Source organism: Gouania willdenowi, chromosome 17, assembly GCF_900634775.1.
Source record: "Gouania willdenowi chromosome 17, fGouWil2.1, whole genome shotgun sequence".
NCBI lineage: Eukaryota > Metazoa > Chordata > Actinopteri > Blenniiformes > Gobiesocidae > Gouania > Gouania willdenowi.
In genome coordinates, this window is record NC_041060.1 from 18302403 (window position 1) to 18326846 (window position 24444).

A 24444-nucleotide genomic window follows, 5' to 3' on the forward strand; every position below is an offset into this window, starting at 1 on the left:
TTTCTGAAGCCAAGTACCCCCTTTGTCTGACTACAATAATTTTCTCAGAATACTATAGTGTTAACACACATTTTAAATGATCTCATGATATAAAAATAAATGGAAAGAAACAGTATTTATTACCCCCTGAATAGATTTATTCCTATAGTTTTTATCATTTCTGGCCCAAGACTGACTCTTGTATTTTCAGTTCATGTTCTAATCCAGATAATTTCCAACATCATTATTATGATAATCATTTTTGACTGAAGATAAACATTATAAAACTCCATATTTTTATTGCTTTCTTTTGTTAAATGTCCACTTTTTCCTACGTACCCCCCAGTAGTGCCATCTCGTACCCCCTTTTGAGAACGACTGCATTCCATGAAAGTCAATTATTTTCTAATTTACCTTCTAGAAAAACTGATAGTAGACTAAATACAGTGATAAACTAAAAGTAAAACTAATTATATACCTTTATGTAGAACAATAATAGAAACAAATGTCCATGGGTCCCCAATTGTCTGAAGGAAGTGGAAAACTAAGAGGAGGAAGGTAGGAACTCTCAAACACAAAGATGTAGAAAAGATGTCAGAAAATTGTACAAAAATATGTACCATTTTTACAAATAAATAAAACATAACTTCAGTAATGATTCTGTAAGTTCTGGAATACAATTTGACCCACTTTTTCATCTGATAGGTAAGTAGTGGTAAACAGGATTTAGTGATCCTTGTATCTTGTCAGTGATCATCAATGATCCCTGTGTAATCACTGGGTGTTCGTGGATCAGGTAGTAGGCTGATTATGTTTTTGCCATTAATAACATCTACAGTAGCATCTCCAGGAACAAGGTTAAATGATTTTACTTTGGTAATTTTGGAGGTTCCAATGTGATAGGAATTGAAAACAGGAGGGAAAAAATTAAAATATGACAAAAAACAAAAAAAAGTTTACCAATAATCCTATTGCCCACAGGAAGGCAGTATTACCTTTAAAGTTCCTTAGTGATGATAAATTCGGTATGAAAGCAATTAGGGCATTGTTTTTCAACCTTTGTGGGATTGCCTGGAGTTTAAATGGGGTCCCCTGAAATTTCAAAAAAAATGGATAATAAAAAAATTATTAATTATTGTTCTTTTTCAAATCAAAAAATCTTGATCAACTGTATTCTATACGATCATTTTGCCAAATATAAATCTACTTCAAATAAAATGCAGTCAACAAAAAATGTGAGCTGGCACAACTTGTCCTTAATTCTGGTGACAAGTTGTGTCACTGTTATACTTTATTTGTAAAACAGTGTAACAGACGTGCTCCGAAACTTTAATTCTAAACTTTGTATGTTAAAGGTAGATGGCAAAAGCAGGAGGAGAAAACGAGACATCTTAATGCACTGCAGTGTGAATGCGTCTGGTTTAAAAAATATTTATTTATTTATTTATTTATTTATTTATTTATTTATTTATTTATTTATTTATTTATTTATTTATTTATTTATTTATGTTACAAAGGATGGTGAGAGATAAAATCCAGAAGGTGGCAGTGGTGAAACAATAGGGTGCAAGCTACCATTAAATACTCAGAGAAGAAGAAGAAGCAAATTAGCATCTACTAGCTCCGCCCCCTCGTGTTTCATCGGCTCTTCTCGTCTACGTGCTTCGTGTCCGTGTCTGTTCTGTGGCTTCATGAGCGAAAACAAAGCGGACCTTAAACTGTGTCCACTTTATTTTGTGTGTCCTGTATTTAAGGACTGTTTTTACTCGTCAAATGTTCCTGTAAAAAATCCTCGGAAAAGTCTGTGAGGAACAAGCCAAGGTGAGTGCCGTTATTTTACACTGAATTTGTCCCATTTAACAGCATTAGCATGAGTGGATGTGGAGTGAAAGACAAAGCCGTGAGGAATGTCTGTCTGTGGGGCAAACTTTGGGTGTGGATGGAACTAAAACAAGTCGACACAGACACGTCGGTAGATCTACTCTCAGGCATCATAAAGTGTTACTTTTCTAGAAAAGGTTGTGTAGAATTTAAACTTTGCTTAGTTTTGCCAGGAACAGGAAAGTTTTCAGAAAGTAGGGCAAAAGTAGCTGCATTTTGCTACCAAAGAGGGCAGTATGTGGACAGTTAGCACTAACAGCCATACTACAGTAAAACTTTTTTATCATGCTTTAAACTATTTATATAACTCATTAATGACATTATTACTAATGTTTCTGACACTAAGACATAAACACCAAGAGGTTTTGTACATTTTTCTACTGAATAACTTTCATTTCTTATTTTTTAGGTGCTACTTTAGAATATTTTGGGGTCAACTTCCTGCGTAATAGCAATGGTATCAGTTAAATTCTTGACTACTTTTTTTTTTATTTTTTTTAAACAAATTATGCTCTTATGAATTAAAGTAATTTTGTTTCTGTCACAGCTTAAATGAACACTATTTGATTATGAATGTAGATGGTATAATCAAGGCCTTTTGTGATCAAAAATCAGTATTTGGTGTTTTTTGTGTGGTACTGGAATTAGTGTTGACCGTTCCTGTCTATTCATACGGAACACCCCTCATCGGCCAGTTTAGGTCACCACGTGACTCAAAGTTCCGTGAGTTTTATTTTAGCTCGTATTTATTTTTTATCTACCCCACTAACCCTTTTATGTTAGCCCTAACCCTAAACCAGGAAATACCCTAAAATGTTTTTTATGTATATGTATTTTTTTTTTTATCACACAGGCACATTACGATAATGTAGAAAAGATCCGTAAAATGTACGTTTCCGTATCAACAGTCCCGGGCCAATTTTATGGTCTTTTGGTCACACAGGAAGTTGCACCCATAATCAGGAAGTGGAGGCATTTGGAATTGGCTGGATGTCACTTATCTGACCCAGAGACGCTGATCGCTCTAAAAAGATATTTTGCTGGTGCTGTGCTGAAGAGAAAATATTTAGATAATAATAATAATTAAGAAAAATTATGAAAATCTCAATGAAATTTGATTGAAGTCATTTTTTTTCCTTTTTTGTAGTTACCACCCTGTGAAAATGGAAGAGCACAGCTGTTTCAAAATGTACATTTCTGTGCTTATTTCCTAAAACTTTGCAGAGGATTTAGGAAAATGAATCTGAAATGGTTCCTCAGATGTATCAGTGCCTCTTTGTGATATCATTGTTCAGCTCTAGTGTATTGTTTATTATAGAGACAAAAACAATGACATATCAATGAGTCTCTGTTAGACTCATTGCAAAGGACACTACTCATCCACATAACTGTCACGTTCTATGCTTCATACCACAGCTACCATAGTTTTTGTGTTTTCTATTAGATTTATGTCAGAAATTGAACACTAAATAAATAATTACGTGGGAACTGTTGGTGTGCACAAATGAAAATAAACCTGTGCGACTGACCCTTGACCTTTTAGCTAAACTCCAGTTTGTTTCAACTTATAAACTGTGGTTGAGGTCACAGACCTTAAAGCTTACCTATAGGCTGGCACGCATTACAGTGGTTAACCAGAATCAGCAGCCTCTTTGAGCCTTGCCCACAGCTGGGATCCAAACCTACAAGTGCAGTCTTGCCTTCTTTACTTCCTGTAAAGAATGAGAGCCTAATGGGAGACTTTTTTACTCGCCACATGAGCTGGTTTACAGACATTTCATTTAGATATTGTACAAATTTCTGTCCTTGTAGGTTGGGGAACAGTTTTTGTAACAGGTGTAAATTGTTGTATGGTACGGTAATCACTGGCTATAAATGGCATACACCGAAATCTTTGTAATGACAAAGCAACCGCAGCATTAAACAAAGCTTTGATCTTCTACAGCAATGCCCCCCAAACTTCATAATTTTGTGTACAGTGTGAGTACCATTTTGTATTCATGTGTTGTTGATATGTGACGGGATGTTCCTGTGCCCATGCACCAGAAACTGGATTTATTTGATTAATTCGTGTAGTTCTGATGTTTACACCATTTTAGTTGTTGGACTTACCTTTTCTCATGTGTCTACACACAGATATGTCTCAATATAATCAATAGTATGGAAAAAAAAATTGCTGCGTGCATGTGCTTTGTTCAGGGTTGGGGTCAATTATAATTTTGTAACTGATAATTAATTACAATTATGGCATAGTTTTAATTGTAATTGTTATTTAAAAGATATGTTGCTGCCTTAATTTAATTGTAATTTAGTTCAGATATAAAAAAAAAATGGATTGTAACGCAAAACTGGGGAACTATGTTACAGTTCTACGCATATGCATTAACTATTATTAAAATATGTTTTATATGAAGCTTTTCCACATTTTTCCATTTAAAAAAAAAAAAGAAAAAAAGAAAGAAATCTAGGGCTATACTGAGACCAAAAAGGCTCAGATGTCCACACCAAAAATATTAAAACCTATATTTTCATTGATTAGGAAGAATAACAAGGTATCCAATTCATAGGAAAGAAATTAGATGATAGGAATTTGTTTTTAGTGTATTTTACAGCTGATTTAGCATTCGTTATCATAAGAGATGCTAACAGAAATGTATTTATTATTATTTCAGGCTCAGTAAATGTGATTAATTGTAATTTAACTTTAGTCATTGAAAAAAATGCAATCGTAATTGAATTGTAATTGATAATGTAATTCTAATTGACCCCAACCCTAGCTCAGTTTAATACTTGCTTGCTGGAAAATTATTATTATTTTTTTTTTTAAATCATCTTAGAAATTATTTAATGAATTTTTATCCGTATTACTGATGGTGCTCCTCAGCTATAGATGTTAAGCTATTAGACAGTGTGCCAGGTAATTGTTAACATGTGGGCAGGTGTGTTGGGACTAGCAGACAGGAACGCAGTGCATCACTGAGTCACTTCCCTTCGTTACGTTGTTGTGCTGTTTAAGTAAGCAGTGTTTGGCCTGGAGCCAGGTGTATCCAGGGAAGGGTCACTCAGCATTACTCACCCCTAGACTTTACGTATATGAGTCACTTGGATGAGTGTGAATGTGTAGTTAATATATAATAAATAATGTTGAGAATGATTCAATAACTGCACAAGAATTAGTTTTAGCCATGAACGAAAGGATACAGGCAACGCATTACCAGTCTTTTAAAGAATAAAACAACACAATTTAATAGCTATAGATGTAAACATTTACAATTTGTAATTCCACTTATAAGTTAATGTATTCTTGTTTTGGCATTTTACTTTTTTGTAGGCATGTCCCGATACAACTTTTTCATTTCCAATAGGATACAGATATTGCAGTCTTGAGTATTGGCCGATACCGATATTCATTCGATATGATTTCAGCACAAATCATACATACGTTTATTACTTATTTTGTAGTGTGGAATGTTAGAAAAGGGTTGATCAAGTAATGTTACTCAAACAGAGAACAATAGTCAGCAACAGTAGGAATGAGAAAAACTGACTCATTTATTATTAACCAATTGGTTACATACATTTTAACCTTCAACACAATATCTACAGTATTCTACAATTGAATAAATATAATGTAATATGTATCGGAGATTTTAGATGCACTCCGATAAAATTCGATATTCCTTTTCTGGCTGATATCGGACTGATAGCAATATCTGATTGGGACACCCCTATTTTTCTGTTACCATTCATTGCAACACGTTGGATGTAGGGATGCACCGAAATGGAAATTCTTGGCCAGAAACCAAAAATGAAGAAGCCAAGGCCAAAATCCTAAATTATTTAGCTGATCATTGGTAGTATTGTATTTACGGCTCTGAATGTGTACTAAAGCTACATTCGATTGCACTCGTAACCCAGATAAATCCAACTGAACGAATCGAAAAAGTGCAATAAAATGGCCCTTGAGCTTGGGAGTTTTATTTTAAAAGGTTAAGTATTGAGACAAACAAATGCATTAAACCTCCTCACTAATTTAGTTTTGCACTTGCTTAAATGACACTTTGCTGACACACTAAAAGAAGGTTGAATATGAGTCATCTCTAAGTTCAAATTAGGGGGGAAATCTCCCCATACTGGAGTCCTGTTTCCATGACACAGTATGGAGTTTGTTAGTCTGGAATGCATTATCTCATCTCTCTGAGGAGGGCCAGGGCTGGTGGTCTTTAACATCCAGTCCTGCATTTAGATTTACCAATTTGATGTTTTTCACAATTATTTAAATTTCCTGGTTCATAAACATTGTAAAGATGTTTTACAAAGACCACCCTCTTGTTCTCACTGCCTGATAGCCTTTTGATTGCTGTTGATTCAGAAATCTTGGTTGTTGATGATGAAACTAGCTGCACACACAAGCTAGCTGAAAGGATTACACATGTGGTAAAACCAAAAATCCAGATATTACAAATTTTGGTAGTAAATGTATCATCAATAAAGATATAAATCCTAACTGAATTTATTTAGCTTCATATGTTGTGTTTGCTGTTAAATGTAGTTAAAATAGTTTTTGCCAAACAACCTACTGTGTCTAGGGGCACAAGATTTTCCATGATCACGGAAGTCCACTTCCAGTAATAAAAAGCATTATTATTATTTTTTAAATCATTATTATATTTAAACAAAATTAAGCATACGTTATAATATGACAGGGAATATACCTTCACATGCATGTTTTGGGATAAATCATAATATCACACATTTACACTAAGCTTTTCACTGTAAACAAGTGGACAAAGGGACTCAAATGTAAATTTTCACTGTAAATATGACTCAATTTGAGGAAGTTTAAAAGACAGTAATGACATCTGATTAGAGAAGGCCGATTGAAACGGAAACAAAACAGAAATGGGCAAACTGACGCAAAAATGGGTAAACTCTGAAACAGAATTTGGGAAATTTGACACCCAAAAATGTGGGCCTTTAATTATCCTACATATATTGAGTTGGTTCAGCTCAGTCAATTGATTTATTGTCATATGTGAAGACTAACACAGGATTTGGGCTTTGGACTGAGACTGGCATAATGGGAAACTTGAGGTCTAGAAACGGCTAAAGGAGAAAACATTTTGAGAGACTAATGACACACCACACTTGCCCAATTTGTAATGAGCTCCTTGTCCTTAAAATCCAACCACATTTTTATAATGATTTACATTTGTATTCTCTTCTCTTCAGCACCTCACCTTTGTTTGTCCAAAGCGATAAGCAGTAATATTTAGGGAGGGTGTTACGAAGTTATACTGAGATGATCTGAGTATGATTGATCTGAGCGTGACCTTTGACTTTCAGTTGCAGTTGTTAGCCTGCTGACTGACTGACTGACCGGGTGGCAAACATTGCTGGGGTTGTTGGGGGTGACTTACAGATGACCCACCCCTCAAGCAGGAACAATGCTGGCTTGTGCTGAGCGTTACTTGTTTTCACTTTGGAAGATCTTGAGATTTTATATTTAACTTTTTTCTCTTTTTTAAATAAAAAAGTGAAAATCAAGTTAAATGTGGAGCTGCCTACACAAAACATTCAGAGTATTCTCTCAGCTTAGGACATGACATGTTTTTAACCCCCCTGACCCCTGAAATGCTGGAATTTTTTCTGCATTCTTTGTTGGTTTCGAAATGAAGCCAATCTTTCTACTAATTTCTGTGGTTAAGTGACTGAAAATGTGTATTAAAAGGTGTCCTTGACCTTTTCGTCAAGAAGATAGTTGTAGTCTCTGATTCTAATCTATTCAGACCGTACATTGTTCAGACTCTGACTTGTCTGATGGGTCAACAGTAGGAGCCTTAAAGGATCCAGTTTCAGTTTCTGAAGTCTTCTCAACAGCTGTCGAGAAATGTTTGGTCTGGCTTTTAAAAGAGCGAGACGGATCATGAGTTATGGTATTGGCTTTATTTCTCTCCCTCTTCTCACCGTTGAATTGTGGGTATAAATCCAAAAATATCAACAGAGATTTGCTCTAACAGCCAGAACATAATATCTAGTTTTTACCTTTTCAAAGTAATGTTTTCACCGTATCCCAAATACAATAATCACCTAAAGTTCTTATGATTAACATTAACTTTTAAACTCCAGTTTTTTGATTAGTTGTAAATAAAGGATAAGTGTTGTATCCTCTGCAGCTAAACAGTGTTAGATGCTCTTATTCTGAAATAGCAGGGTTCGTCCCGCTTTCATTTTTAGATGATGAATTGCAGTGATGATTTGTCTGCCTCGTATCTTCTTCAGCCTGACTGTAATAAGCCATAATTATTAATAATAATAATAATAATGGCTTTGATTTATATTGCACTTTTTTCGAGGGGACTCAAAGCGCTTACAGAAACCATTATTCATTCAGACAGTTTACTCTTTCTACTCTAAATATTAGGCTCTAAGAAAGGCTGCTGCAGTGCTGTTTATAATGCTTTCACTGTGGCTTTCAAAGGAAGTCACTGTTGGCTACCAGGTGTTGTTGTTTGGCCCTGTGTGAAGCAGGAAATGAAAATCTATATATGCCTCGATATTTTTTGGTGAACCAATGTTGGGATTTAACTTTTAGAAGTGTATCAGCCCAGATTAGATGCCATTCACTGGCTAAATGTCATTATTTTTAAAGTGTGTGTGTGTTTTTTTATTTTATTGGGGTGGTAGAGTCGCCCAGCTTGCACTTTTTTATGAAGTGTAAGTGCAACTTCTGTGAAATGTGCATGTGAAACATTAGCCGTCATTCATCTGAGCATATAGGAGGATGTCATCGCATGGTTAGACATCAGACATGGGCATTTTTGTATTTTTGTTGTCCTTTGGTCTGCTTTTCTATTATATTGTGTAGTTTTGTTGTGTGTATTTTTGGAGGCAAAGCCTCAGCGTTGTAAACAAAGCTTATCTTGATGATGGTTGGGTTGGAGCTTAAAACATGTCGAAAGTAACCACAGTTTGTGCTTGTTTGGTATTGAATGGAACCACACTGACTGCTGGTCATGATGTTTGCTTGATGATTTGTTCAGTCTTCCTCAAACATTGTATATTTTCTTTTCTTTGATATACTTCCTCTGTTTGAGGGGCTTGTTGTTTTGTTTCCAGGCAAGTAAAAAACCCTAATTTTCCATCTTGAACAACCTAATTACAGTTTGCTTTTTCTGTCAGGAATACAGTGCATATGATAGCCATAACAGCTATATGCACTAAAATGTTTAAAATCTCCACTTACATTACGCATAACTGTTTTTTGATCGTTTTTTAGTTAACACTACTGCATGTTTGTTAGTTTTTAACTTGTAAAATGTACTACACTGTGGTTTGGTCAGGTGTGTGGTGTGTGTGGTCATTCAGTGGAGGAAGTGTGCCAGTTAGGTTTGAAGGGCAGAGATACCAAATATGGAAACAGCTTAGTTATGTAGCCATTACCTTTAGTTTTCTACCATAGTATGAAGTCGTTCTATTCTTGTTTTGTAGACTGTTCAAATAATTGTTTGTTTCTTGCTGTTGTTGAGGCTTTTTACAGCTACTCATTCTGATTTGGCAATGTGTACTTCCATTGTTTCAAACATTGCACAATGTTGGTCATTTCACAGTGGCTGCTGCTCACCTGTAAAATTCATTACAAGACAGCTGTTATACTTTAGACACAAATATCCAAAGTACACATGCATACGCTGTGTGAAGAGCTGCTTCTAGAGAGCATGTGTTTTGGATATAATGCAGAACCAACAGCTGGTGTTTCCTGAGTGTGGGTCAGTCCTTCAACAATAAAATGCCCCAGGTAGCAGCCCCAGGAATGAGGCTGGACATTATTTCCAGTGTTTAATTATTGTCTTTATTGTGGACAAGACAAACTTTTTTGTAAAAGTGTTGCTTGTAAACACAGGAGGTGTGCACACATTGCTATTGATCCAACAACTTACCGTATATAAAGTTAACATGCAGACTTTGTTACTCACCATCAAAATACCTGGAATTATTGCTAATTTAAACCATGCAGTTAAACCAAATTACTTTTCTGCACGTTTTAATGCAGCTCATGTAAAGGCTGAAGTATGTGCAAAACATGTTTTTGGTCTTTTATAATGGGAAGATAAATTGATTGAGATTGTAATGTTTTTGTGTTTTTTTCTTACAGATGGCTCTGCGGTTACTATCAATAGCTTTTTTAGTGGTCATCCTTGGTGGCAGCCGGGCACAACAAGGTAAGGAAAAAAAGAGCTAAAAGCCAACGTCATAAATCTAATAAATCTTCATATGGGTGCCTGTTTTTTTTTCTCAATAAGGAGTTTTGCTAGAATTAGAATATAAATCTGTATTTTTTTTTCGCTCTTTCTGATTCTGTTAGATTTCTGATTTACAGCATATATAATATCAAATAAAAATATTTGCAAACATCAACTGCTGTTATTGTTGAATAATATCTAAATTTGGAAGTATGGTGCGAACATAGGTTTTTAAAGCTTCATATTTTGTGTTGTATAATTTTCTTAGTTCATAGAAATCCCTTTTGTGATGAATAAAAAACTCAATTTTTTTTTGTATCTGCTCTGTTTTGTTTTATGCTGTAAAATAGGGCCCATGTTGTTGTATTTATATGGATATACTGTAAAGTTACATATCAACATCACGTGTTTGGTATTAGGCATTACAACCACATCAGTGTCTTGTTTCCAATAGAAATAAAGCAACTCAGCTTTAAAGAGCACATGACACCAAACTTCATGTTGATGTTGATGCACCAAACTGTGGATCAAACAAAACAAACCCAGGATAAATACTTCCATGATGTGCACAGAAAAAAGATAATTTCTATTAGGGATTTTTCTGACTGATACTGCGATTGCGATTCGATTTACGATTTTTAAAAATTGTTTATACATTTTAATGCAAATGCGTTTTATCTTTTCATAATTCCGTTTTTTTTAGAAATATTCATCATTTTTTTCAGAAAAGTTGTTTTTAACTCATGTGAGGAAACAAAATAAATGCTAATGAATAAATAAAAACCATAATTGAACAAAAACGTATGTTAAAAATAAAGTAAGATACAATTAAAAGGTAGATATAAGTTGTACTGACATGGATTGGGAACAGCATTAATGTCACCCAATTCCACCTCAGGGATCAATGGTTTATTGAATCTGAACAGGTTTATTGATTAGGTTTTGATCATCTTAATTTAAATTGACCTAATTTAAATGATTCTAATGACATCATTCCAGACCATAGTGATTAAACAAAAGCAAATGGACAATGTATCAGAAGTTATCATTAACCTACTATGTTTCAAACTCTACAATCCTGGCATTGATGGTCTCGTCCACAACAACAGAACAACTTTATCCACAGATAATTAATCGTTCAGCCTTAGTTTATATATAAAAAGAGCAAAAACCCTGTGATGTCCCAAAAAACTATCAGGGAGGTGACATATTCTGGGTTTGGCTTTAAGGCTCTGCATATTTAAAAAAGAAAAAATCACTTTCATAGTTTATGTGGTATTACAGTGTCGGAATGGCATTTTATTAGTTGGTTGATAAGCGACTTGAGGCTTTTTGTTGGTGAAGTCATGACTTGGTGAGCGGCCTGCAGCTTTTCTCAGCATGATGCAGTGTTCTGAAGAAATAGGAGGGTCTGTTGTGCAGCCAAAAGCTGTTTTGCGTTAGTGAACTAATGGAAAATCTCTGCTGTCTCTTTCAGAGGGGAGTATATGCATCAAGGCCAACGCTCAGTCATGTGGTGAATGCATCCAAGTCTCCGAGGCGTGTGGATGGTGCACGGACGAAGTGAGTTATTTAAGTAACATATAATGTCTTGGTCTTTCTTGGAGAGATTCATCATTTTGTTCATGATGTCATGGAGAAATCTTGTCAAAAATAATTTTTTGCTTGAATTAAAGTTCTTTTTGGATAATAGCTTTAATTTCTTTAGTAAATCTTGTGGTTTTTATTTTACTTTAAAGGAGGAAATCTAAGAGTTTGAAAGATTCAAGAGTCTTTGACCAAAGACCAAAGTAACTCAGCAGCTGCACCTTCATTTGTAAACATCAGTGCACATAATTTTGGTCTTTTCTTGAAACTCAGGCTTGATAAAAACCATTTAATTACACACTTTCTGTAGCCACTAAAACTCTTCACTGTGGGGAGGTAAAGCAGTACTGAGCATAAAAGAAGACCTCAGTGTGACAAGAAAAGCGACAACAATCATAAGGTTGAAACTTTGACACATCAACAACATTCTACATGGCAGGTTAGAGAAATCCATTACCTTTTATTTATTTTGTAAAATAACCATACAGGTTCCACAATTGGTACTACTGTGTGGCAGAACACCTACGGAGAAATCTTTTTTACATTCTATACTCCACCTGTGGCTCTAATGTGTATAAGCTGACACTGATTCTGTTAAATCAAGTGTTTAAAGTGGTGATGCTTGATTTGCTGTGAGCATGTGTTTACTTCAGAGCTGAACACATGATTAGACAGAGCTGCTGCATTCCTGTTCAATCTTGTCTGAGAGCACTCACTGATATCCACTACTGATCTGAGGAATTCATGACACATCTGCTTTTTTTTTCATGCAGTCATGGTTACAATATAATACTGCACATCTGACCTGTTGGAGCACATTTATGTGGAACGATGCATCAAATAAATGTCTTAAGTAATTTTAAACTGAAATGTATAATTACTGTCTTATTTCGCTGCATGAACCAAATCCTAAATCTGCTGGAGACAAAAAAAAATGTACCTGGAAAATCAATATTGTAAGCCTAATGGAACTATAAATCGAGGATCATTTGCTTGAGAAAAGATGTAAAAGGTTGTAGTTTGCGCGAGAAAGTTTGTTTGTCGTTTATTGACATTTTCTGAAAAGTTTCACGCATTGCATTGCGGGATGTGGAGTCTAGGAGACGATAGCATAGAAGGGTTTTTACTTTTTTTGATGTCATGGGAAATACCGGGGTCAAACTAGAACAATCACTGTGAGCAAATTGTTATTGTTATTGTTTTTTACTAATGATGAGACCAACACTATGGATTTATTTGCTAAAAAGTCGCCAGTAGCTTTAAACTTTCTAAAAGGGTGTATTTGTCTGAATTCTTCTTTAAATTTTCAAGTTAAAACATGTGTTCTTCTTTTTATTGGTCTCAGATGAATGAGTTCAGGTAAAAACATCTACTGCATAAAAGGAGAATACCGTTGATGTTGATACTTTTTATTACCGCAGCAGCACAACAAGGAAACGAAGAGAAATGGAAACACAAATATATAATAAACATTATACAAGTTGAGGACAAACTCAAAACACACACATACTCCTAGGTCTTCAGGACCCTGGGACTGAGACCATCTGGGTTCCTACACATTTGTTTGATGTAGCTGCTCCAGCTGTGGTTTAACCTGGCCTGAGGACAAAGAGAGGCTGGGGGGATGATGACTGAAGAGGAAGGGAAGGGGCTTATTGGAGAAGTTGTGAAGTTCAGGGGGATCACTGTGGCAGACAGAGAAGACCAAGGAAGGTGAAGGTAGAGAGGATGAGAGTCTGTGGACTTGAAGCTGTCCTGCAGTGCCTCCTCATCCTCCTGTGTCCACCTCCTCCAAGTCATTGAGGAGGTCACATGGCTTTGGAAGAATTAGCTCAGAATTATTTGTGCATGACGAGTCCCATGAGATTCTTTGCATCCAATCTATATTCCCATCTGTCTCCCAGTCTGTTTCTGTTTTTCACAGGCTGCTGTGTCTCACTATGTTCTACAAAGCAGACAGATCACAGGTGTTTGAAACATGAAAGGGTTTCAGCAGCATGTAATGTCAGAGATCTCTCCAGTTGTTTATAAACTCTTTCCACCACAGAGGTGGGTTTTTTGGCCTGTACTATGAAGCTGGATTTCCTCTTAGTGCGCTAACTTCTGGGATTTATTCTGTATGTACCGGTGAACTTCTTATAGGGTAAATCACCATGGTAACTGAAGCTTAACGGCTAATTTAGTCAGGAGTAGGTTTTTAGAGTTTAGTATTTCTTCATTTTTTTCAAGAATAATTGTCTGTTTCTCCATGGTGCGTAATGTAGACTGCTCTGCACGGTTTTTCCATGTTTGCGATTGGTCAGACGCTGCACACAATGCGCCATTTATGTGAATGCGCATGCAGCCAGGTTGGAAATACTTGGCTTAAGTGTTGATTATGTGTTGATACATGTTGATAAACTCTTAGTCCTTTGTAGTATAGCTGCTCTGTGACTGCAAATGTTTGACAAAGTGAAGCCCTCTAACGGAGAGATATCCAGAATATATTTATCCCGCTTCATAGTACAGGCCCCTTGTGTTGAAATCAAAGAGGGTTTTAGGATTTGTCTGTCAAACTGTGAGCTTTTGTAGGATTATAACTTGAGTTTGGTCAACTTCATTTGTTCCTGTAAGCGCTGTATGCCAGTCCTAGGAATAGATCATAATCTTTTTACGCCCTTTAATTATGTCTGTTTGGATCTAAAATGTATTTGGTATTATGTGTTGTTAATAATAAGGTAAACAATGGTCACAATCCTGGCTCCTTACTGTCATTTGTAGAACTTTCTTACTGTGGGCGAGTCCAAATCAGCTCGATGTGATGATCTGGAGTCCTTGAAGAAAAGAAGCTGTGATCCGACCAAAGTTGAGAACCCGCGCGGACTCATCCAAATCAACAAAAACAAGCCCGTCACTATTCGCAAAAAGGATGTGCCAGAGAAACTGGACCCTGAGCAGATCACACAGATACAGCCTCAGAAACTCACGCTGACGCTCAGATCAGGTAAGAGGCCAAATCCTCAGAGAAAATAAGAGAGACAAGAAAAGACACAACACTTAAGCACAATGTTTTCATCCATTTTCCTTTTTTTTTCTATTATTATTTTACATCTTTATCTGAAGTGTTATCATTTGTTTCTTGTTTTCTTCTAATGCTCATTCGTCTTTGTCTTATTTTTCTTGTCAATCTACTTTGTCTTCTGTGTTTCTTTATTTTTTTATTCTTTGTCTTCTTATTTGTCCCCTTTGCATTCTTTTTATTTGTCTTCCCTACTTCCCGATACATCTGTATATTGGCTTTCTTGATGTTTATTTTCTTCTCTCCGTGGTTCTAATGAATGTGCATTTCTAAATGATGTGGATCCCATTATGACACGTTATGGTATAATTAAACAAGTCAACACTAAAGTAACGGATCCATGTTTCTTTGTGGTTTTTTAGGCGAGCCTCAGACTTTTGATTTGAAATTCAAGCGTGCTGAGGACTACCCCATCGACCTGTACTACCTTATGGACCTCTCCTTCTCCATGAAAGATGATTTGGAAAATGTAAAGAACCTTGGGACCGACCTCATGAGAGAAATGCAGGTCATAACTTCAGATTTCAGGATAGGTGAGTGAAAACACTTTCATTCTTGTGACTTTTAATAGAGTTATTAAAGACCTGAAAAATTACAGGTCCTTTTAGACATTTCAAACTAATTTTAATTCAGAGGCCAAATATGGACAAGTTTGATCTCAAGTGGGCTGCAGATTTTAGGTGGGAAAACAAGTAATTTAAATGTTATAGTGCGCTTTTTTTTTCTCTTCATGTATAAATGATATATTAAATATGTATGGCACAGATGTTTTTGGAAATAATAGTTCTTTCAATAATATGCTTGATGTAAATGACTGCCATCTTGTGATTTAAGCATGTGTAATATTTAATTTTATTGAATTTGTTGATTTGGAGGGGCTGAGATTTCTACAACTGAATTACTTAGTCATTTGCACAATGATTCATGTTTTCTGTCTTTTATTTCCTTCTGCGGGCTGAGATGGATGCTCTGAAGCAGTGCTTCTCGATTTTTTTTTTGATTCAAGTACCCCTTTTTCTTTCTTTTGAATGCATGTACCCCCTTTGTCCTACAACAATTTGCTCAGAATTCTGCGAGAAAAAAACTATAGAGCATTTGATGGAATGAATGAGTGATAACACACATTTTAAAGAATCCCATTTTGTAAATAAGTGAATAAAATTTTATTTATTTCTACAGTTTTTATAATCTACGGTCATCTCCCGCCTGGTGTTGGACCAAGCCTGACCCTTGTATTTTCAATTCATGTTCTAATCAAGGTCATTTCTATGATTATTATAATTATCGTTTTTAACAAACAAAAAAACATAATAGAACCCCATATCTTTAATGCTTTCATTTGTTCATTTTCCACTCTGTCTCAAGTACCCCCTGTAGTGCCATGGCGTACCCCTAGGGGTACACATACCCCCATTTGAGAAACACTGCTCTAAAGGGCCCCAGGCCTTAAGTTGGACACATGTGCTTTGCAGTTACTAAGATGATTTATTTCCCTCCCCAATTTAAGGTTTCGGTTCTTTTGTTGAGAAGACAGTAATGCCTTACATTAGCACCACACCAGCCAGGCTCATTAATCCCTGCACTGGGAACCAAAACTGTACCAGTCCGTTCAGTTATAAGAATGTCCTGAAGCTGACGAACAAGGGAGATGAATTCAATCGACTGGTCAGTCGGCAGCAGATCTCAGGAAACCTGGATTCTCCAGAGGGCGGCTTTGATGCCATCATGCAGGTTGCAGTCTGTGAGGTCAGAAGAAAGTTCCTTTGTTTTTGTGTTTGTTTTGCTAGAATAATCTTACTTATACCGAATCTCTTTGTCTTCACCCTAGGAGCAAATAGGCTGGAGGAATGTCACTCGTCTGCTGGTGTTTTCCACCGATGCTGGTTTCCATTTTGCTGGAGACGGCAAACTGGGCGGCATCGTTTTGCCCAATGATGGGAAATGCCATCTGGAGAACAACATGTACACCATGAGCCACTACTATGTAAGTTCATGATAATTTATTAATCGTGAGTAATGCATCCAATTCAACTGGACTGAATGAAATATGTAATTAGCTGCACTCTCACACTAATGTGTTTGTTTGATAGGACTACCCCTCCATTGCTCACCTGGTCCAGAAACTGAGTGACCACAACATTCAAACCATCTTTGCTGTAACGGAAGAATTCCAGCCTGTTTATAAGGTAAGACGTGAACCTTGTTCACAGAAATGTTGTTTTTTTTATCATATTTGCGTTTTTAAATGTCTCTGTCTGTTGTCACTTATTTTTTACAGGAATTGAAAAATCTAATTCCTAAATCTGCTGTTGGAACACTATCCTCCAATTCCAGTAATGTGATCAAACTCATTATCGATGCTTACAATGTAGGTCTAACTGCAACTTTAATTGTAGTGTATATTTGCTAATGAGTAATTGGTTGTTTGAACTCGTACGTTTTCGGTGCAGTCGTTGTCATCTGAGGTGATTTTGGAAAACGGGCGGCTGCCAGAGGGCGTGTCCATCACTTACAAGTCCATCTGTAAAAACGGTGTTGTCGGAACTGGAGAGAATGGCAGGAAGTGCTCCAACATCTCCATCGGAGACGAGGTAATTACGAGCCATCCATCATCCATCCAACTTCTGTGGCTGCTTTGCTTTTCCTGCTCTACTTATCTCGGCACACTAATGCACTAATGTTTGTTCACATGAGAAGGAAACATTTGGAGCCAAGATTGGATTTAAACCCTTTTTATTTCTATGGGAACAAAGTAAAGTACAGCATAGTGGACAGATGTTTGTGAAGCTTCATGAAGAAAAGAAAGTTACTTTTTTCTTAATGGCATCCTTTTTAGGGGGGAAAAAATCACTTCTGTTTAACGACAACAAGTATGTACTTCTTAGGCTAGTAAACCTTGACTAGAATTGTACAAAATTAGAGGTGATAATCATGTGGACTCTTTGTTTTTCAGGTGTCTTTTCAAATTTCCATCGAATCCAAAGAGTGTCCATCGCATGGCAAGCCTGAAGTCATCACAATAAAACCCTTGGGCTTCAACGAGGAGGTGGAGGTGGTTCTAAACTTCATCTGCGACTGTCAGTGCGCTTCAGATGGAGAACCCAACAGCGAGAAGTGCCACGAGGGGAATGGAACTTTTGAGTGTGGAGCCTGCAAGTAAGATCAATTTCAGAGATGTGAGCTTGTAATTCTGAACACCTCTTTATAAAAGTCAACTCAATCTGTCTTTTGTTTTTCCAGGTGTAACGATGGACGTATTGGGCGCCTCTGTGAGTGCAGTAAAGACGAAGTGCGGACAGAGGACTTGGATGCAAACTGCAGGAAAGATAACGGTACAGATATCTGCAGTAATAATGGAGACTGCGTGTGCGGCACATGCGAATGCAAGAAACGAGAGAATCCTGCAGAGATCTACAGCGGCAAGTACTGTGAGTGCGACAACTTTAACTGTGACCGCTCCAACAACAAGCTGTGTGGAGGTGAGCCATGACAGCACAATATAGAAGCCTGCCACTGATTGGTTGGGGCTTCATTATTAAGGGTTTTTGGTCTTCCAGGACATGGGCGATGTGAATGCAGAAAGTGCATCTGCGATGCCAACTACACAGGCAGTGCGTGCGATTGTTCCTTGGAGACCTCCACCTGCCTCGCAAAGAATGGCCAAATCTGCAATGGCCGTGGAACCTGTGAATGTGGAGTTTGCAAATGCACGAATCCCAAATTCCAGGGTCCAACATGTGAGATCTGCCCCACCTGCCCCGGTGTCTGCGCTGAGCACAAGTGAGCTTTTACTTGATTAAATCATTAAAAACCTCAGTAATTGCACAACCCAAGCATGCCAAGAATCTGTTTTTAAACTGGTGTCAAATCTGTTGATGCTTTTTTTTTTTTTTTTTTAAAGTAAATACTTCTGGGTTCCCCTCAGGTTTAAATGTTCATAATTAAGTTTTACATGGTTGAGCTACACATCTAGCCATTTTTTAAAACTGCCTCTGTAGGGGCTCTGCATTTCCATTTCAAAATTTACCCATTTCTGTTTCAGGATTTACCCATTTCTGGGCCACTACCTCTTTAAAATTTACCATTTTGTTTCCGTTTCATCGTCTTTCCCTGTTTAGCTGACTTTACTGGCTTTAAAATTCCCAACATCATAGCAAACATGCTGAAGAGGGTTAATAGAATACAGTATTTAGATGACTTAAGAAAACAGGAAGTTTACGCTGAAATTTCACAAGATTACTTTGAGAGTTTAACGTGTCACGTTAGCAACAGTGCTACACTCTCAACCTCCCGTTTTATGGGGAAAATATCATTGAAGTGCCTGATATGGTCCCAAACCTTTGTTCGTGAAACAAATTACTGCCAACCGCTAAAACACCCTCACGGTTAGCATAAAATCCCACTTTGGAGGTGTAATGCAAGCTGTGACGTGTCACCAGGTGATATGATCACCAGTTAAACTAAAAAACCAACACCTAGACCTGTTTTGTACCAGAGCCTTTTTAGATTCAAAAGCAGTCATAATATTCTAAAACCACTTGTTCATCACAGCACATTAAAAACACACTTAAGATGAAGACTGCATTCATTTTCAGTCACAGGGTAACATGATCGCCGGTTGAACCGTAACAAGTTTTTGGCGGAATTGGATACATATTTTTCCATTTGTCACATTTTCTAGACATTCAATCACCCATTTTCCAGTGAGAAATTGCATAAATGTGTGATATTGTCCCAAAATGTGCATTTCCGTGTCATGTTAAGGCCCGATTTTAAATGAAAATTAAAAAAAAGAAACAGGTCTAATGTTATTTTTTCATTTAAGAACATAAATTCCGTTTTTTTCTGTCCGTTTTTTGCTTCCATGGAAAAATCGGAGTGCTTACCTGTATCGGACGAAATTAAAAAGATATGTAACCCAACACTGAATCCTCATCTTCTGTTTCCAGAGATTGTGTGCAGTGTCGAGCTTTCCAGGCTGGTGAGAAGAAGGACACGTGTCAGCAGGACTGCAGCTACTTCCAGCTGATCAAAGTGGCTAAACTTCCTCAGCCCACAGACCAGAGCTTCCCCCTGACACACTGCAAGGAGAGAGACGCCAACGACTGCTGGTTCTACTACACCTACGCCATCAGGAACGACAATAAGGAGGTCTATGTGGTGGAGACACTAGGTAGAACCTCACTCACTTTGTTCTCTCTGTTAATATCGAGTAGCTCATCGGGATTTTAGTTCCGATAACTCACAAATTATGACGTTAATGTTCTTCTGATTCACTTTCTCTTCTTTCAGAGTGCCCACCAGGACCTGACATCATCCCCATTGTGGCGGGTGTGGTCGCTGGCATTGTGCTAATTGGCCTCGCTCTCCTTCTGATCTGGAAGCTCCTGATGATCATCCACGATCGGCGAGAATTTGCCAAATTTGAGAAAGAAAAGATGAACGCCAAATGGGACACGGTGAGTTTCTCAAACCCTTGGCAGCATGGCCATGGCCAGCTTTAACTTAGTTTAACAGTTATTCTTAGTTTATTCTCTGCCACCAAGTAAAAAAAATAATATTTTAGGAATCCCATGGAGTTATTGTGCCTAAATCTCTTGAGTACAAACAGACAAAACAATTGTCACTGTCTCACTCTGTGTATGGTGTCAACATTTCATGTTTACTGATTAGTTCCCTGGTTAAGTTAAAACTTTTTTTTGTCAATATTTTTTAGCCTAAAAGTAATCACAAATAGGATTGAATCACCATTTGTAAAACAAAGGAAATCTAGGGGTCTGATTGGACCCTCCGTTTATGGCTTTGGGGTCTGGGCCATATGTTTAGGAAAACATCTGAAAATCATAGAAATTGGTTGACATGAATTAAACTGATCTTTGGCTTTACTGCAGTATCGTTCCATTTAGTTATTTGCTTATAAATAAATCTATTTTGTGAATAATTTGGCCTTTTTTGCTGCAAAAAAATGTACAAAAAAGTCTATACACTATCAATTTAAAACCTCTACTATACTCAAAAACGTTATACACATGTTTGCCTTTTCAATTTCCAAGTAACTAAATATGTTTCTAAATCAGTGGTTTAGAACCTTTTTTTAGGTCATGATCCCATTTTGATGTCACAAATTTCTGGCAACCCCAGAGACATTTTTTTTATTTTTTGGAATTAGTTTTAGATCATATTTGTGTTAGTGTTACAAGTAGAACTATAGTGACAAGATGTGCCTGCACAGATATCTTTATACTTTTTTTTTTTTTATATATATATATACTGTATATATATATATATTTGAGGAAGTATAGAATACAGTTGTTTGAGATTGTGTGTGATGATTTTATTTTAAAAAAAATACTGTACTATTATTTAATAATCTTTATACTGTATTTTTTTCATTAGATTAATATTTGAGGAAGTGCAAATATAGAATACAGTTGTTTGAGATTGTGTGTGGTGGTTCAATTTGAGAAAGAATAATGATTTTAAAAATTACAAAAATATTTTAATCATTTTTTTTCAAATACTACATATTTCAAGCGAGCCCACATGGGGTCGCGACCCCAAGGTTGAAAAACTCTGTTCTAAATCTAAACCTTAGTTATTAATAGTTGTTTCATTTTAGGCAGTCTGTGCTGGTTTTGAAGGCTAAAGTAGTTAAATACTGTTATTACAAAGATGTGTTTCAGCAGGAAAACCACCCACTGATAATGAGCTCATTCAAGGGAGTGGCTTTTACAGAAGTCAGTGCTGCCTCCTACAGGCCACGCACACATACTGCATGCCCATATATGGCAATGAAGCAGAGGAAAGTCAAGTGCAGGATATGACCACTGTTGGAAACTTTTGCCCTAATTTCTGACAGTGTGACGGGTGTTTAGTGAGTTATCTTCTTTTATCCACTTATAACACAGCGTCACACAGCGTATTTACTCAGTTACTCACAGTTCACCACACGTTTAACAATGCTGTGTGACGTTAATGAATTTTATATTTAAAATACGACTGCAGTCATTCTAAATTCACTTTACATTTGGTTCTCTTTAGGTAAAGCACAGTTATATTAGATTTGTATATATATTAGTGGTTATTTTTTAAGTCCTGTGATGACCTTTTTGCTCTTTGTCTTATTACTTATCTTTCCTTTCTTCTTCCTCTTCCTGTTACATGTTTCTGTTCTCCCTGATGGTAGCAAGGCAATTCTATATACAAGAGTCCCATTAACCGCTTCCACAATCCCAGCTATGGGAGTAAAGCCACTGCCTTATAAGTCAAAGTTTGTATTGCCTATGGAGCTTTGTGTGCTCGCATGTGTTTACTCATCTGACGTGTGCACCACGATGGCTGCTGGTATAAGGTGACCAGATTTTCATTTCCAAAAAAATTGGACACATGTGCCATCGACATATTCAAACTATTAGAAGTTTTTCTTGAATCTATTTTGCATCGGCAAAATACTATATAGTAGATAAATAGTTGTTATTGTCCATAAGGTTTAAAAACGTATTTTTCTCTTTGGAACCGAGACTTAAAAAATCTGAAATCAGTGATTACTCAAGTCAATCACCTTGACCACGTATGGTCACCCTATGCTGCTATGATAAACCTTAAAGTAACTGCATATTTGGAAAGTGAGTACCCACAGGGAGTGGTAGTGCTGGGCGATATGGACCGAAACTCATTATCTCCATATTTTTTTTCTAAATGGCGATATATACGATATAAATCTCTATAATTTTGCTTCAAATTAAGAAAGAAAGACAATTTGGGGTTAAATTTGCTGCTGCAAAATGTCGCACAGACACAAATCGTGCCACTTTTAGCGTTTTTTAATGCTGTTCTGAGATGTAGTGAAAGCACCGACTCCTAAAAGTGTTTTAAAACAAAATAAGCTATAGAAAAAATAAATATATATCAATATAGGCGATATTATAATTATCTATATTGCCAAAAAAGAAAACTTGATATATCTTGAGTCTCGAAATATCGCCCAGCTCTAGGGAGTGTATTAATGTCATTCTTTATAATATTAATTGTGAGATCTGTTGAACCTTGAATTTGGCTTAAATGTGAACCCGACTCCTAATAATTGTGCTGTATTGATCAGATTAGCCCAGAGTGACGTTTGTGTGTCAAAGTTTGCTGACAGAGAATCAGAGTGAAGCCCTCAGTCTTGTTCTTTATGAGTTCTGATAAATCCCAGTATATTCTTTAACCCATTCATTGTTTTTTTTGTTTTTTTTAACCCTCAGGGTGAAAATCCGATCTACAAAAGCGCCGTAACAACTGTGGTCAATCCAAAATACGAGGGCAAATGATGAGGCTTTGGCTTTCCTGTGACAACACTGTATGGGAAGGAGAATGGGCTGGGATGGACGAATGGCGGAAGGGGCGGGTTTTTTAAAAGCTTCACTGTTTTGGTTTTTGTTCTTAAAGTCACCAAATGATGGCAGTGTTTTTTGCTACTCTGTCTGTTTTATTAACATTTTAGTTTTTTTCTGTGCATCATCAACATATTTGTACAAATACAAATGTGTGCGATCTATTGCTGCGTTTGATAAGATCTTTTAAACTTGAGCAGGTTCTGTAGTTTCTCAGCCACAGATTTGACTGTAAAAGCCAAACTGGGCTTTTTGTAACAGAAGCCATCAGTGTTTTGAGAGCAGTGTGTAAGTTGATGCGCAACAAAAGGAAGATTTCTTTCCAAATGAGCGTTTGAGTCGCTAATACAGGTGATCACAGTCGAGAAACTTTGAATGTTTGTTTGGATGGAACTTTCCATTTGTAGCAGCGTCAGCTAGTGATATACTGACAGTTTATTTTAATGTTATTTGTAAAGCCATAAATGTATTTACAGCACTGCCTTGGAGCTGATGATGTTTTCTATAAGTTGAAATCTTAAACAATCATTTGTATGTATCTTTTTAAAAAACATAGGATTATCTTACCTGCTCAAGAAAAGATGTTCTTTTAATTCTATGTCTTACTTGCTTAATTTGAAGCCACCTCAGGTTTTTTATTCCTCACAACAATGCCAAAAACACCATTAATCTGCCTTGTTAACTGTGTTTGGTTGTAATGAAAAGCTTTGTTTAACTTGTTGGATATGAATTATAGTAAGGTCAGGTTTTTTTTATTTTTTATTTTTTTTATTTGACCCAACAATCTGTGGTGCCACAATCAATCCCTTGTAGTGACAATGATAAGAATGATTTATTTTGTTGGGTTAATGCAAAAAAAAACGACAACAAAAGGCCAAAATTTGAGACCATTCAAGTGCCTTTTTATTTTTTGCTCCACTTCGACTTTTAAAATTCAGTTTTTTTTTTTTTTATATTTATTAAATAAATTTCCAAAACGATTTTCTCTCCCATTGTCCGAGTGTCTTTTTGTTTTTGTCTTCTGTCTAGTGTTTATGACAAACTTTTGTTTCGTAGAAATCAAGTGTAAAATATTATTATTTCTGTTGATTTCTGTGTTTGAAAAATGCAAGATTACATGATAAATCTGGCAGGATTTCACTTTAAAACTATAAAATTAACCAACTTGTTTTAATAACTGCCTCACTAAAAGAAGGCCCCAGCTGCTGAATTCAATACATGTCTGTGTGACGTTAGCTTGTTTTCTACAGGTATTGGTTTTCTTCCACAATACAGAAACAGATGTTGGGTTAAATGGCGTCCATTATTTGCCAAGGAGTTT

General features: G+C 36.4%; 1 protein-coding gene across 3 annotated transcripts; it reads left to right on the forward strand.

Moving 5' to 3' along the window:
• The first annotated feature begins 1610 nt into the window (after positions 1-1610).
• LOC114479089 (integrin beta-1-like) lies at positions 1611-24118 on the forward strand. Of its 3 annotated transcripts, none has more exons than XM_028472546.1 (16): positions 1611-1800; positions 10016-10082; positions 11581-11666; positions 14451-14673; positions 15111-15281; positions 16256-16494; positions 16577-16732; positions 16839-16934; positions 17027-17116; positions 17199-17339; positions 17702-17904; positions 17989-18227; positions 18306-18528; positions 19698-19921; positions 20041-20207; positions 22995-24118. In XM_028472546.1, the coding sequence occupies exons 2-16, from the start codon at positions 10016-10018 to the stop codon at positions 23058-23060; spliced, it is 2391 nt and encodes a 796-aa protein (XP_028328347.1). In that variant the 5' UTR covers positions 1611-1800; the 3' UTR covers positions 23061-24118. The 3 variants fall into 3 exon arrangements, with proteins under 3 accessions (XP_028328347.1, XP_028328349.1, XP_028328348.1); XM_028472548.1 differs by lacking the exons at positions 1611-1800; positions 10016-10082 and adding exons at positions 11843-11893; positions 12001-12129 and having other exon boundaries at positions 11593-11666; XM_028472547.1 differs by lacking the exons at positions 1611-1800; positions 10016-10082 and adding an exon at positions 11843-12129 and having other exon boundaries at positions 11595-11666.
• Positions 24119-24444: the final 326 nt, after the last annotated feature.